This window comes from Nipponia nippon, unplaced genomic scaffold (genome assembly GCF_047370975.1).
Source record: "Nipponia nippon isolate SJK-2023a ecotype South Korea unplaced genomic scaffold, ASM4737097v1 scaffold_6, whole genome shotgun sequence".
Lineage (NCBI taxonomy): Eukaryota > Metazoa > Chordata > Aves > Pelecaniformes > Threskiornithidae > Nipponia > Nipponia nippon.
The window spans coordinates 27,013,303-27,025,846 of record NW_028262380.1 but is presented as its reverse complement, the minus strand read 5'-3'; the positions used below and the strand labels follow the sequence as shown (position 1 = coordinate 27,025,846).

At 41.8% G+C, this 12,544-nt stretch overlaps 1 protein-coding gene across 13 annotated transcripts in view; it reads right to left on the bottom strand.

The window, feature by feature from the left end:
- Positions 1–3,189: 3,189 nt before the first annotated feature.
- The window catches only part of LIMCH1 (LIM and calponin homology domains 1), a 185,994-nt gene continuing 176,639 nt past the window's right edge, over positions 3,190–12,544 (bottom strand). For 11 of the 13 annotated variants that reach the window (XM_087736838.1, XM_087736841.1, XM_087736846.1 and 8 more), the window contains 4 exons: positions 12,453–12,539; positions 9,895–10,003; positions 8,876–8,978; positions 3,190–6,284 (listed from right to left, as the gene is read on the bottom strand). In XM_087736838.1, the coding sequence (XP_087592964.1) occupies positions 6,259–6,284; positions 8,876–8,978; positions 9,895–10,003; positions 12,453–12,539 (325 nt within the window). In that variant the 3' untranslated portion in view covers positions 3,190–6,258. The remainder of the gene's footprint in view (positions 6,285–8,875; positions 8,979–9,894; positions 10,004–12,452; positions 12,540–12,544) is intronic. The other 2 variants (XM_087736840.1, XM_087736850.1) reach the window with 1 other exon arrangement.

Sequence of the window (12,544 nt, the reverse complement as noted above, 5' to 3'; positions counted from 1 at the left end):
GACAAACATTGGAAGTGGGTGACTATATTTAGGGTCATGCAAAATTCTCTAGGAGAGTCTCAAAGTCCAAGTATATTGTGGCGAGCAACCGGGTTTCCCACAGGGCGTCACACGCTTGACGTGCAATATTGCCAGAGATCCTCTTCGCCCTTCCACAAGAAATGTGTCAGGTGCCAGCTGTGTTGTACGGAAAGTACGTTTTAGTGAGCTCCTGCAAACCAGAGACCAGGCAAAAGATTACTTTGAAGAGCTACATCATGTGTTACAGAATAAGCATCATTTGCTATCTGATATTGGTGCCTACCTTTTTGGCAGAAAAGGTTTGACCTAACCATCTGAGACATTTTCTGTCCCACACGTCCTAACGCTCTGCTCTGACCCTCAACACGGGAAGCTACCAGGTAGTTCCCAGAGATGTGGGTGGCATGGCTCTGTTCCCGTGCTTGTCACTGGGGTAGATTGTTGTTTATAATTGGAAGTGATAGACAAAAGGAATTTTTAAAATCTTGTTTTCTTATTTCTGTTTGATAAATTCTGTTATTTCAAGGAAAGATTTGCATTTCTGTTAATTTTGGTTTAGTTTCTAGACCCATATGACTGGCTTCAGCATGTTTTAAGCAGCAGGTTACCTGCCTAGAAAAATGCATCTGTGAATTATGGATGCAGCATTAGCTACGAGAATTTGCAGTGCATCATGCGCAGTGAAGCAGACGGACGCTACGGATGGGTTAACAGTGACTCATAAGACTGTCTCAAATAATAGATTTTTTTTTTTCCTAAATGCCTTAAAACCCCACATGCTTTGGGGAGGAGAGCTCCACTAGCTACTCTTGCAGAGCATGGGGTATTCAGTAAGGTCTACAGAGCAGCAGCTATAGCCTTGCAGAGGGGTAAGCATCCCTCTTGCATGTTTAACTCATGCTACGTGTTGTAACAAAGATGAACAAGAAAATAGAAACCGCCCCGAAATACCAGCCCCACACCGTTCTGTGAGAAGAGTCACAGCCCACCCTGTACTTTCTATGTCTGTTTTGGGCTCTTACTGCTTGCAAAACTTGAGCAGCTTCCAGTTTAGTCATTTCCCCTTATCAGGGAATTCAGATGAAATTACATTCCTACCGGAGGCTTTTAGAGGTATATAGGAGTCCTGTTTGCCTTTACAGGAGATGTATTTTTCTGGCAACTTTTCTTTTTTTCCCAGCCAAGTGGCGGTCATCTGCTCATGTCCAGTGTCCACAACCCCTTCAGATTTTCACTGCAGACGTGGCTCTGAAAATGAGCATTTTGTCATCCTGTTCCCCAGTTACCCAACCTTTTCTCCGGAGAGCAGAGACAAGGCAGGAGAAAGCAGGGCAAGCCCCCTCTCCACAAAGTTTATTGAGTAAATACTTAACCAGCTTCCCATTATCAGGAAGGGGACCCAGCTGACACCAAATCTTTGCTAAATTGGGCAGCAAGAACTGTACCTAAAGCTAATTTTCTAAACAAAGTGGTAGCTGCCTGCTTTTAACTATCCCCCAGAAGAGCTGTCTGGATAAGGATCAATACTCATGAGATGAGCAAGCTACTGCTGTTTATTACCTGTGCCTGGAGCCTCCAACAGCTACCAGCACCTGGCTGTGTTCACTGATGATCTCTGCACTGAAACACTTGCTAAAGAGAGAAAGCAAACAGCAAACAAAGGGGGTCGGCGGGACCCTGGAGCAAGGGCGCAGAGGAGGAAACGGAGCCCTCATCCCGCCTGGCTGCAATGGGGAAAGGGGAGGGATGGAGGCATCACACCTGGACGGGGTGCGGAGGAGGCACAGAGCTCTCCTGGGGGACCTGGCCCACATCCCCCTTTGCATGGGGTATCCTCTGCCCCCACGTCTGAGCCTCAGCTGCCACAGCCCCCTCCTCTCCCACACTACCCCCTTATTTCCTCCACATACCCCCAGCTTCATCCCGCTGCTTGGCAAGCCATCGTCCTCTCCCAGGGCATGCCGAGGCCCTGTTAGCAGGCTGCTCTCCCTTGGGGCCCTCCTGGCAGCCCTTGCTACGTGCAGACGAAGGTGCTGGTGAGGCGAGCAGGTGACACAACTCCCCTTTTATCAGGGTTGTGGAATTATTTGGGCATAAATCAGTGCTGATGGAGTGCACCCCTATTGGTGCCCTTTTAGGATCGTAAACGACTCTGGTCAGGTCAGAGCTGCCAGGTCACATTCACCAGAAAATAATAATAAAAAAAAACGTACCAGGATTTCCACCATTTTACTTGGCTCATAAGGGTCGCAGTCACCCAAACCGTGCTTGTCTGGGTGCCCAGCAACCTTGGTGCAGAGCTGCTGAAGCAGAAGCAGCTGCCTGACCGCCTCCAACCCCAGCCTCAGAGCAACCTCCAGCGGCAGTGAGCTGTTCCCGCAGACGCGGCACCGACGCTCGCTGCTGGGAACCCCAGCGTACCCCTTCCACCGCAGAGCAAAGCTGGCCCTTTGTCCAGAGACATACAGGCAGAAATAATGTAAGACCATTACCATTTCCATTAAGGCATTGGGATAAAAATCTGCTTTCAAAAAATTAAATTGTGAGTACTTCCCCGTGACTCATCTAACAGCCAAGATGCGCTCCTGGCACAAAACCAAACCCGTCATTCACTGAAGACCCAATTAGAAAGGAAAAAAAAAAGGGGCAGTTATTAGTTTAAAATTTTGTGTGAACTTTTTGCTGGTTATTGGTGAAGCCACGTACTCATTGAGGTTCAAGAATCAGTGATACTGCAGCACTGCCTAACTAAGCACAACCTGCTATGTAGAAATTGAATTAACCAAGCACATATTTAGCTTTGCAGTACATAAAGTGCTTTATTGAGTCAAAGTCTGAACCACAGTCCACTGACATCAATGAAGGACCTTCCGAGGACTTTGGGTTTGACCCACAGAAAGCCATCTCTGCTCATCTTTTACCACGACAGCCACACATGCTCTTGGAAACAGAGCTTACAGCAGCAATCCACAGGCTATCATCCCATCTCACGTGTGTCTTTTTTATTCTCTCATCGACATAACCAGGTTTTGTGGAATATAGCTTGGTTCAGCCTACCCCAATCAAGCAGCTTTTACCAGCGGGATGTACACACTCTGCAATCCAGTTTCACGGACACATCGCATGCAGTAGGAGAAATTAGTTATAATAAGTAAAATCAACACCACCAAAGGTAATCAACATTTTATTTATAAACATACATTTACTATAAAAGCTGTTGCATTTTAGACAAGTTTTCCTAATTTCCAGAGGCATTTTAGAATAAATAAAATGAAGATTAGCATAATTGGTATTCAACATTAGCCGCAGCTAGGATAGCAATCCTTGTCCTTGAATGGACATGCAGGTAAGGATGGTCCCCTTCTGGTTCACCAACCTTTAGGACATTCACCGAGAACTACAGATGTACTGCATCAGTAACACTACATAGCAAGAGCAAGGAAAAAATACACCATGGAAAACGGGGTTGTGAAATACAGGTGGGTTATGACACCTGCTCAGGTTCTCTGAAGTAGTAAGAGGCTAAATAAATTCTGAAACATCTAAAACCCATTACATACATTGTACTTGCTTACCAATAATGAATCATTTTTTGCAACAAATACATTTACATTGTAGTTCAATTGTAGTAAAGCATTATTTTTTTCTGCATTCAAAGTTCCTGATAAGAAATGTATCATATTTATGTGCTTAAACTGAAAAAAAAAAGGGGGGGGGGAAAGATCAGCTTGAATGAATCTGCCATGTAAGACTCCAAAGGAAATATAAAATCAAATATAAGCAGTTAGCAAGTACAATTTAGAAAACTGTTGAAAATTATTCTGCGCTGGTGAACAGATGTTCACAAGGGGGAAAAAATCGTCGTCTGAGAAAGCCGCTTCATTTTGCTGTACGTACAATCAAACTTGACTAAAACATGCATATATGAAACTAATTGATAGACACTGGGATCAATTTCCAAGCAGCTTCCGAGACCCAGTGGTGCGTCTGCAGCGCGACGCACACCCCCGCCCCACCCCTCGCCCATGCATTTTCGTCCCAGCCATTACCCCTACGCGAACGAGAAGCAGCTCTAACCTCTGTGGCAACCAACCCTTTTATACACCTGGGGGCCGATTTGCGCATCTAAACTCCATCACGTGGGTGAAGCAGTGTTAGCGACTCATAACAAAGAGATGCACAAGCATGCACGGTCTCGTTTAAAAATCAGGCCCAGACATCATATATTCACATATCCTTAATGCAGCACATGGAATTATACAGATGTACAAAGTCGGTTATAAAATCCGCTTCTTGAATTTCCACGTTACGCGTTATTTGTGGGAAAACGTTATGATGACCACATGCAAAGTGTAAGCATCCTGGTTATCAAAACCCTTTAAGAGTAAATCATGCAGATGGCTAATCCAAATACTGGACATCACTTTTATTTCCAAAACATTTTTCTGATTATTTATTTTTTTAAAAAATATTCCTCAGGTGAAGTCCATGAAGGACTTCAGGTGTTTGGATTTATTGCATCCATAAGTCATCATTGACTGTGTGCAACAGCTTTGCATTTTCTAAGGCACAATTTTAAGGAAGTTAACATGTAACTTCCCAGCAGAGAGTCACAATGTCCTCCAGTGACAACATCGTATGTGGGTTTTCCATGACACGCAGTTTTGCATGGGTATGCAACTCACACGCAAGCAACTGTGTAGTGTTTAAATAAATAGTTGCTAGCTATAGAATAACTCAAAATTATTGCGTCCCTAATAACCACTTCATTTCCATTTGCCAACACATCGAAAGACAATGGATGTGCACATAGATGAATCTCTATTAATTTACTTTTATCATGGTTTTAAGGCAGAAGCAGTAGATTTTTTTTCCTCCATTTTAAGTTGCATCATGAACTGCTAAAATGGGATATTTCCAATAACCGTTTACCAAAAAGTGCTAGGATATTTTACAATTGCAACACATTCCCTAACCTTGTCTGTGTATTGTAGATAAAGTGACACAGCTCTGACCGCTGCTTCAACGAGCTGCTGGATCACTTTAGTAAGGAGCACGTGCTTAATCAAAAAGCACAAAAGGAAAACTGGCCCAAACACAGGCAAGTTAAAGTTTTTTTTCCTACCGCTGCCAGCCTCCTCCCTGCCTGCCTTCCACACTCCCGGCTTTTGCTGACTTTATTCGGGTGGTGTATGGAGGAACACAGGCTCAAGGCTGTTTAATTCCCTGCTCTGGAGGGCACCCAAACCACATATGTTTCTCTGCATGAGATTTCAATCAACCGTAATGTTTGCAAGTGAACGAGCATATCTCAAACCAACTCAGACCATCAATGGGCAAGTTACACGCCAAAGAAAAGCTTCACCCTAGCATCAAACCGCAGCTGGGAGACTCGCAACTCAGCTGTGTCCGCCCACTCAGCCGCCTCTCCCCCACATCACCTTTCATCAAGTTTAATAACAACACGGGCTGCTGAACTTTGTAAGAAGGATTGCTCCTGATGGGAATCTTGCCATCGTTACCGGTATACAGTCTTTAGGTTTAATGAAGAAATCTTTATTGGAGAGAATATTAAGCTATAGTCATGAACATTACTTGAGGTACACAAACAAAAAAATCCTATCACTAAAGGTGCAATAATTTATTTGTATAACTCCTACCCTCCACTGAAGGTAATATAAACACAAAATGCTTCAGAATTACAGGATGTATTATCAAACTAGTCTCTGTATAAAAAAGGTTATAGCTTCAGTTATAACAGAGAAGTTGTGCTGTGATGTTTAGTTTTTCAAATGCGCTGATTAGATACTATCTTAAAATTACTTCTCAGCTCAAGTTGGCATATTCTATAAAGGTTCTGTAAACTTAAACTTTTTAATTCCTAGAAATATTAAAACAAAACAGCTTTATTGCATGTTTATTTTCTTATTACTTTCAAAAGAACAAGGTAACAGACTGGAAATCATAAACATACCTGAAAGGTGGGATTTTTTTTTATAGTACTTAGGCTTTGCCTTCCCAAACATGGTCATACATATTTCTCTCATTTCTTAAGAAAGGGAAAAACCAACATATTGCATTTTAAAGGAGCAGGTGCAGCATTTTTATGAGTTTTTCAAAATCAGATGAGAGCCATGATGTCCATGGATTCAAGCTCTTACAAGTGATTGTCTGCAGGCAGCCGATACATACGAGAAGAGAGTTCCTTCTTGAAAATTATTAGGACTGAAAGTCATGTCACAATGTAGTTGGCTGTCCAGCAGCTGGATAAAACAAAATGAAACCAAGTCATTAGCTGACAGATTTTAACAAACATACACAGGTTTCTCCTCATACAATCTCTACAATTAAAAAAAAAACGCATCTGGAAATACATATCATTTGTGCCCTGCCTCTCTTTCTTCCTGCAAAGCCGGGGCTCTAACTCCAAAGAAAGATTCAGCATAACTCCAGTGGAAATATATTTTCCATGCCACATGGACAAATGCATTCTGCATGCACTTTTATTTCATTTTACTCCCAAAGTACTTGTGGGTATATTTACTTTCAGGCTCTGCAGTGCCAAAATAGTAAAGCAAAGGACTGATGAGTCATCTTCAGCTGTGCCTGGGTTGTGTTACGTGGTAATACAGGGCCCTTGTGTTATTTGGCCATACAGGGAATCTCATTAATTTACTTCTTGCCTTTGACTTTGACACTCACAAACCTGTGACTATTCCCCGTGTTTGACACTGAATACTGAGTTCCCTTCCTTGTGAGGTTTTGTTGTAGAGAAATAACCTACCAATAAAACCCCATTCATTTTTATTTGAAAAACAGAAATATTTTGGACCCTGGACCACTACATAATCTTTAATGCTTTTCTCTCTTAAGGTTTTTGATAATTTATTTTGAAACAGAATCACCCACAGTTTCAAATAAGCTTCTGGCAGCCAAAATATTTCATCGAGATGTCCATAAGCATCTCAAAACAATACTGATTAATTCTGGGTTGGTCAGAGACCGTCAGTTGTGCGCACTGCTGCACAGGTTTTCAGATGTAGCCATGGGGGCAGGAAGGCACGAGCTGTACAATCAGGCAACTGATTTTATATGTAGCATCAGACTTCCCAGAACTGAAAGGCAAAACACTGAGATTGCACCAGTTTGTTCTTCATTTCAGATGTGGAGTCCATCAAATTCTAGTGAAAAATGAACAACTAACCATATTTGCAGTTCTATAAAAATCAGTCCCTTTGAAACTGTCAACAAGAGCCAGTGTAACTTAAATTCAACTAAATCATATTTTGAGATTTTTGCATGAGGACTGGACACAGCAGGAAGAGGCAATCTGTAGGAAAAAAGACAAACCCTTGCCATTATTATTCTTCAGGAACCATACATTTCCTCAAAACCTGTTCCCTCTGTCATGGACCGGGTTACCGCTGTGCTAGGCATGTACAAATGCAAAACCTTACTGCACAGAACACTGTACACAGCTCTGTACTGCATTTTCTAGCACCGCTGCTGTAGAAATGATGATGGAAGGGGTGATTTCTACAGCACATAAGCTGATAAATAATTTATTTGAGCCTTCATCTATCCTTAAGGGACCTCAATTTTTATTTAAGTAAAAAGGATTAGGAAGAAAAAGAAAAATATGACTTTCATCACCTTCCTCTCTTTTTTTGTGTAAAGATGGATGTGCAAACATGCATTTTAAGGGTCAGGACCTCATCCACATGAGGAAGGTTTATAATATCAACCCTGAAGGAGAAGAGCTATTTCTAAATGTGCCAAGTTAAATAAATAATAATAAAAAGTTGCTAACATTTCTTAGAATTCAAAAAAAAAATCACGAAACAAATGGTTATACAATAGCACCCTCTAGCTCTGCTGATAGGGAAACATCTATCTCCTGAAACATCAGAGAAAAAAAATATTCTGCTGGCAAAGGTAGGTTGGTACCTTTCCTACTCCTGGATTTCTACAGCCACTGCTTTTGAGAGAGAAGAAGGGAAATAGTAAGTGAAAAGAACTCTATATCTCCACTTATCAGTTAGGACTGTAGGCAGTGAATATACTGAACAGAAACATGTATCGGGAAGGCAACAATTACTCCCATGTTTTTTTTCTGTGTCTTACTGTTTTCCATGAAGTAGAAAGCCAGCGTGAGCACTGCCCATCTCATACCACTGGTGACATCAGGGTGAAGCTGAAATGCTCTAGCAATTTGGTATCAGTCACAGAAATCCAGTACTAGGAAGGACATTCAAGTGACCTGCTCTAAGGCAGAAAAATGCATCAAGTTTGTTTTCTGACCTGCAATTGTCTGGCTCATTCTTCAAAACTTGCAGCAAGCAACACTTTAGCACATGTCTGGGGATACCACCACAAGGATTCATTATGAGTTACAGAATGTTCCTAATATTTTCCTTGACCATTTTGTCTGCAAATGGAGGCCTGGAGACATAAAAAATGGGAACTTCTCCAAAGAAGGCCCAGAGTCCTAGATCTAGTACAAGTACCTACATTGTCGCACGTGATGTGACAGATCCAAACCTTCATGATATTCACTGTGTTTGCACAGTGTAGGAGCTTATATTTATGCACAGAATCAGCCTTTAAGTCTAATATAGCTGAGAAGAGATCCTCTGGGCAAGGTTTGATGGGCTTGGAAATCTTTTTTGATACAAGAGGATGATTAAAATAGCATGGGAAGGCTCCTCTTCCCATGGTGAAGCTATACCTGAGTGGCAAAGCCATTTGGGCATAAGGGAGAACACATTTCTTCCAGGAGAAAAACTCATCAGTTAAAATCTTGGCAACATTATTGTTAGAGTTCACTGTCCTTTGGACAGGAGTTGGTACTTACTTCTGGATCGGATATAACAATCGTTGCAGTTAAGAAGACCATTTCTAATCCTGACATCTGTCCCACTTGCTGCGTCTCCCAGCTGTCCCTTGCAAATGCCACACTGTCAATTGAAGAACAGAGAAAGTAAGAGAGACCATGCCCTACTATCTATCACAACTCTCCCCAAGTATTGACTTGTTTCAATAGTTCTTGGAACAGTGAGAAAAAAATAACCCCCAGAATCCAGCCCATACTCCTAGGGAGCACTGCAAATCAGTGAAAGGTTTATTTTAGAGCCAACAGTATTTAGGACTGGATTTCAGCAGTCTCCACTTACACAGAAGTGAAGTCCAGTGATTTTAAGGGACATCTGATTTTGACGTTGCATGCCAGAGCCAGCCCATTTGTGCTGGACAAAGCTTAGAGAGGCAAGAAGTTTAGTTTGGGTAAATGTCTAAAACCAAAAAAGTCTTCATGAATGTCTAAAACCAACTTGGCCCAACTGGGCCAAAGATAATGGAAATGGACACTTTCTGAGTTCTCTGGAAAACACTATCTTCAGATGCTCAAGAACAGCCATGAGGTATTTCTGTTGAGAGCTCTGGTGAAAGGCTGAAGACATTGCCTATTCCATAGCCAAAGCTTTCCAAACACGGGTCAGATCAAAGATGGCTTCGGGACTGACCAGGTTTTTTGGAGGGAGGGGGGGAAAAAAACCAAACCACATGGTAACTGATTTTATATTTAAAAACAATGAGTACAACTGGGAAATTATATGATGCTTCCCTCTGTAAGTGAGGAAGCTAAGTTTGCTTGCTAAATCATGGGGTTTAGTCCAATTAACATGTCTGAAAACAAAATAACGTATTAGCTGCATTACTTCCACTTCTCTACAAACACACACACACACACATACATAACAAACATGTGAATCCGTTGGTCCTCTCATTTTCAGTTTCACATCTACAGCCCTCAATATACTCTCTCCTCACAGTGTGCAAGACTTGAGATTTTTCTTAATAAAGCAAGAGACATACCCTGAAGCACTGAATATGGAAATAAAGACCAAGCGTTTCAATAATCATGGCAGCTCCTTTTCCAAGAGGAAGCCCACAGGTAGAACAAAGCTTCTTTCCGCTGACAGACCTGGGAGACAAACATGACTTTAAGAAAACAGAACAGCAACTGAAGGTAAAACGTAGCCAAATGTTGACACAGGTTTATGGAGAGGGACAAGATGGGAGGAAGGAGCATTGGGGGTGTCACATAAATACACATTGACCCTTCAATCATGTTGCTGATCAGCCTGCACGTCTGCCTTGCAGACAAGCAGGCAGAGGACTTAAAATGCTTGAATGACAGCAGCTCAGATCCATTTCCCTGCCAGCCTGCTGTGCTAGATCAAGGGAGATGCAAGCCTCATAACACAGACCCAGATGGCAGGGAACCATGCCTGTGGATTACCTAGACCCAGTCAATGCCACAGCAATCAAAGCAGATATTCACACAAATTACCCGAGTCAGACTCTCACCCTGGAAATTTTTCAATTTGTCTCCAAATGGGTTTGCTTACTGCAAGTCAGAAGGCAGGGATGCTGCTCTTACACCCAAATAAGCTGGCAAAGTCAACAGCAGCAGCATAACTGCAGCACCACGGACCAGGCATCAGGCACTTGCTAACTAATTTTAGTCTATGCTGCTGCAGCTACGTGCCTGTTAGTACTCCAACTAGTTCGAGTAAAGCTGAAATCAGATCTCCATTTGCAATGCAAAAATACTTCACCTCTCTCCTTAAGCTTCAGTCCTGTCTAGACCTTTGTAGTAAATCAGCTGTTTGGTGACAGCTGGGTGAGGGATCAGAGCCCCAGGAATAACTGGTACCCTTTTTCATAATGCTTTTAATGGCAGTGCAGGTGCATACTTCTATGTGTTTCATGCTCTCACCCTTCTCACTCTCTTTTCCTTCTCACCTGTCTGCCAGCCTGCCAGAATTGACGTTTGTCTAGTGAGATGAACTTGAGACCAAAAGGGATCCTTTGTCATTATGTGTCATCCATGCTTTTTTCAGCCAGGGCTGAAACCAGGAGAGAAACTTTGGGATACTTCATGAGTTTTGAAAGGATGGTTTGATGAAATTGTACACAGATAAGCAAGTTTACAATATCTTGCTTTATGGTTTTGGTGCAACAACATAAAAAGCCACCAACAGAGACAGATCTGGACTGCATCATGATAAAAAAAGCCATTTAAAAAAAAAAAAAAGAGAGAGAGAGAAAGAAGCAGCAGAAAGACTCATCATAACCAGAAAACTGTCCTTGCTTCCATCTAATCGCTGTCACTCCTGGGCCCATTATTCTTTATTCCACCATGTACACTGATAGCACAGGCACATCACTGTCTTCTTGCTTCACTCTCATTTTTCCTTTCAGAATAACTTCCCTGGTTTCTTCTCCTCCCCTACAACCTTCTGCTCACATCCCTCTGCATTAGTTCTTGAGTCCACCTTTGTTTTCACTTCTCCACTACCAGAGTTATTACAAGGGCAAGTTAAAATGTTGGATCAAAGAATAAAGTGCTTTGGGAAATTTTTTAAAAGAAGTTTTCTAATCTTTTAGTGGAACAACAAATTACATCCCATCCATTGTTTCCAAAACTAAGATTTATTTCAGGAAAAGATTTTGGAAAAGGGTCTCAGATCAGGATATAGCTGCTAAATAATATGAGGTAGCTATCATGACTAGCTACATGTAGCAACAAATGACCTGCAATCCCACCAAAACTGCAGTTACAATTAGAAAGAACAGAAGAAATTGTTCACATTAAAAATTCCTAATAGCTTCACGTCAATGCGAATGGCATCGGAAGGAGGGCTTTTCTATCAAACGTGAAGAAAAATGTTATTCAAATAGAACAAAAACTTGCTATGTTTTCTGTGTTGTATTACTTTACCCTATTTAATAAGCCAACTGATTTTAGTATACCCCAAATGATCAGTGGTTCTATCAGGCTACAGTTAACATATATTTAGAGTTGGTACACATATCTCACTGGAAGCTGCACATCTCATTGCCTGAGAGAATCAAATCTCCAGATTAGCACGAATGTAGGGGAAAAAAAAAACCACCAGCAAAAAAGCAAAATGCGTTTCAAGTTTGGAAATTAAGGGAAGGATTTCTTTTTAAATCAGCAAGTGTTGAAATGTCAGTCGGTGACAACATCTAGAGTATACCTTGCTCCTGAGCATGCAACCATTCACAGTGAAGACAACATCCTTTGGCTTAAGTGCTCTGAACTCACGCTTTACTGCTTACTTTGACTGGGGCTTATATTATCCCATTTCAGTTTCATTGAAATTTCAATGATCAAGCAGAGTCCTACAGCTGCTTTCTGAACTGTGTTATTTGAAAACATAACAATACTGCTGAACTAGGCAAGAAATACGGGAGAGGGAGCTATGTGTTTATTCCGTGGATGGTTATGAATTGCAACATTTAGAAGAATTAATAGTGCATCCACATAATAATAATGTGATTTACACTGCAGCAGTTCACCAGTAACTACAGGATGTATTTGGTCTGCAAAATTCCTTATTGACCTTTTGTACCTGTTGGGTGACTGACTCGGAGCAGCAGGAGAGCAGGGAGATGATGGCCCAGACTGGAAGTTCTCATGATAGCCTGCCCTAAA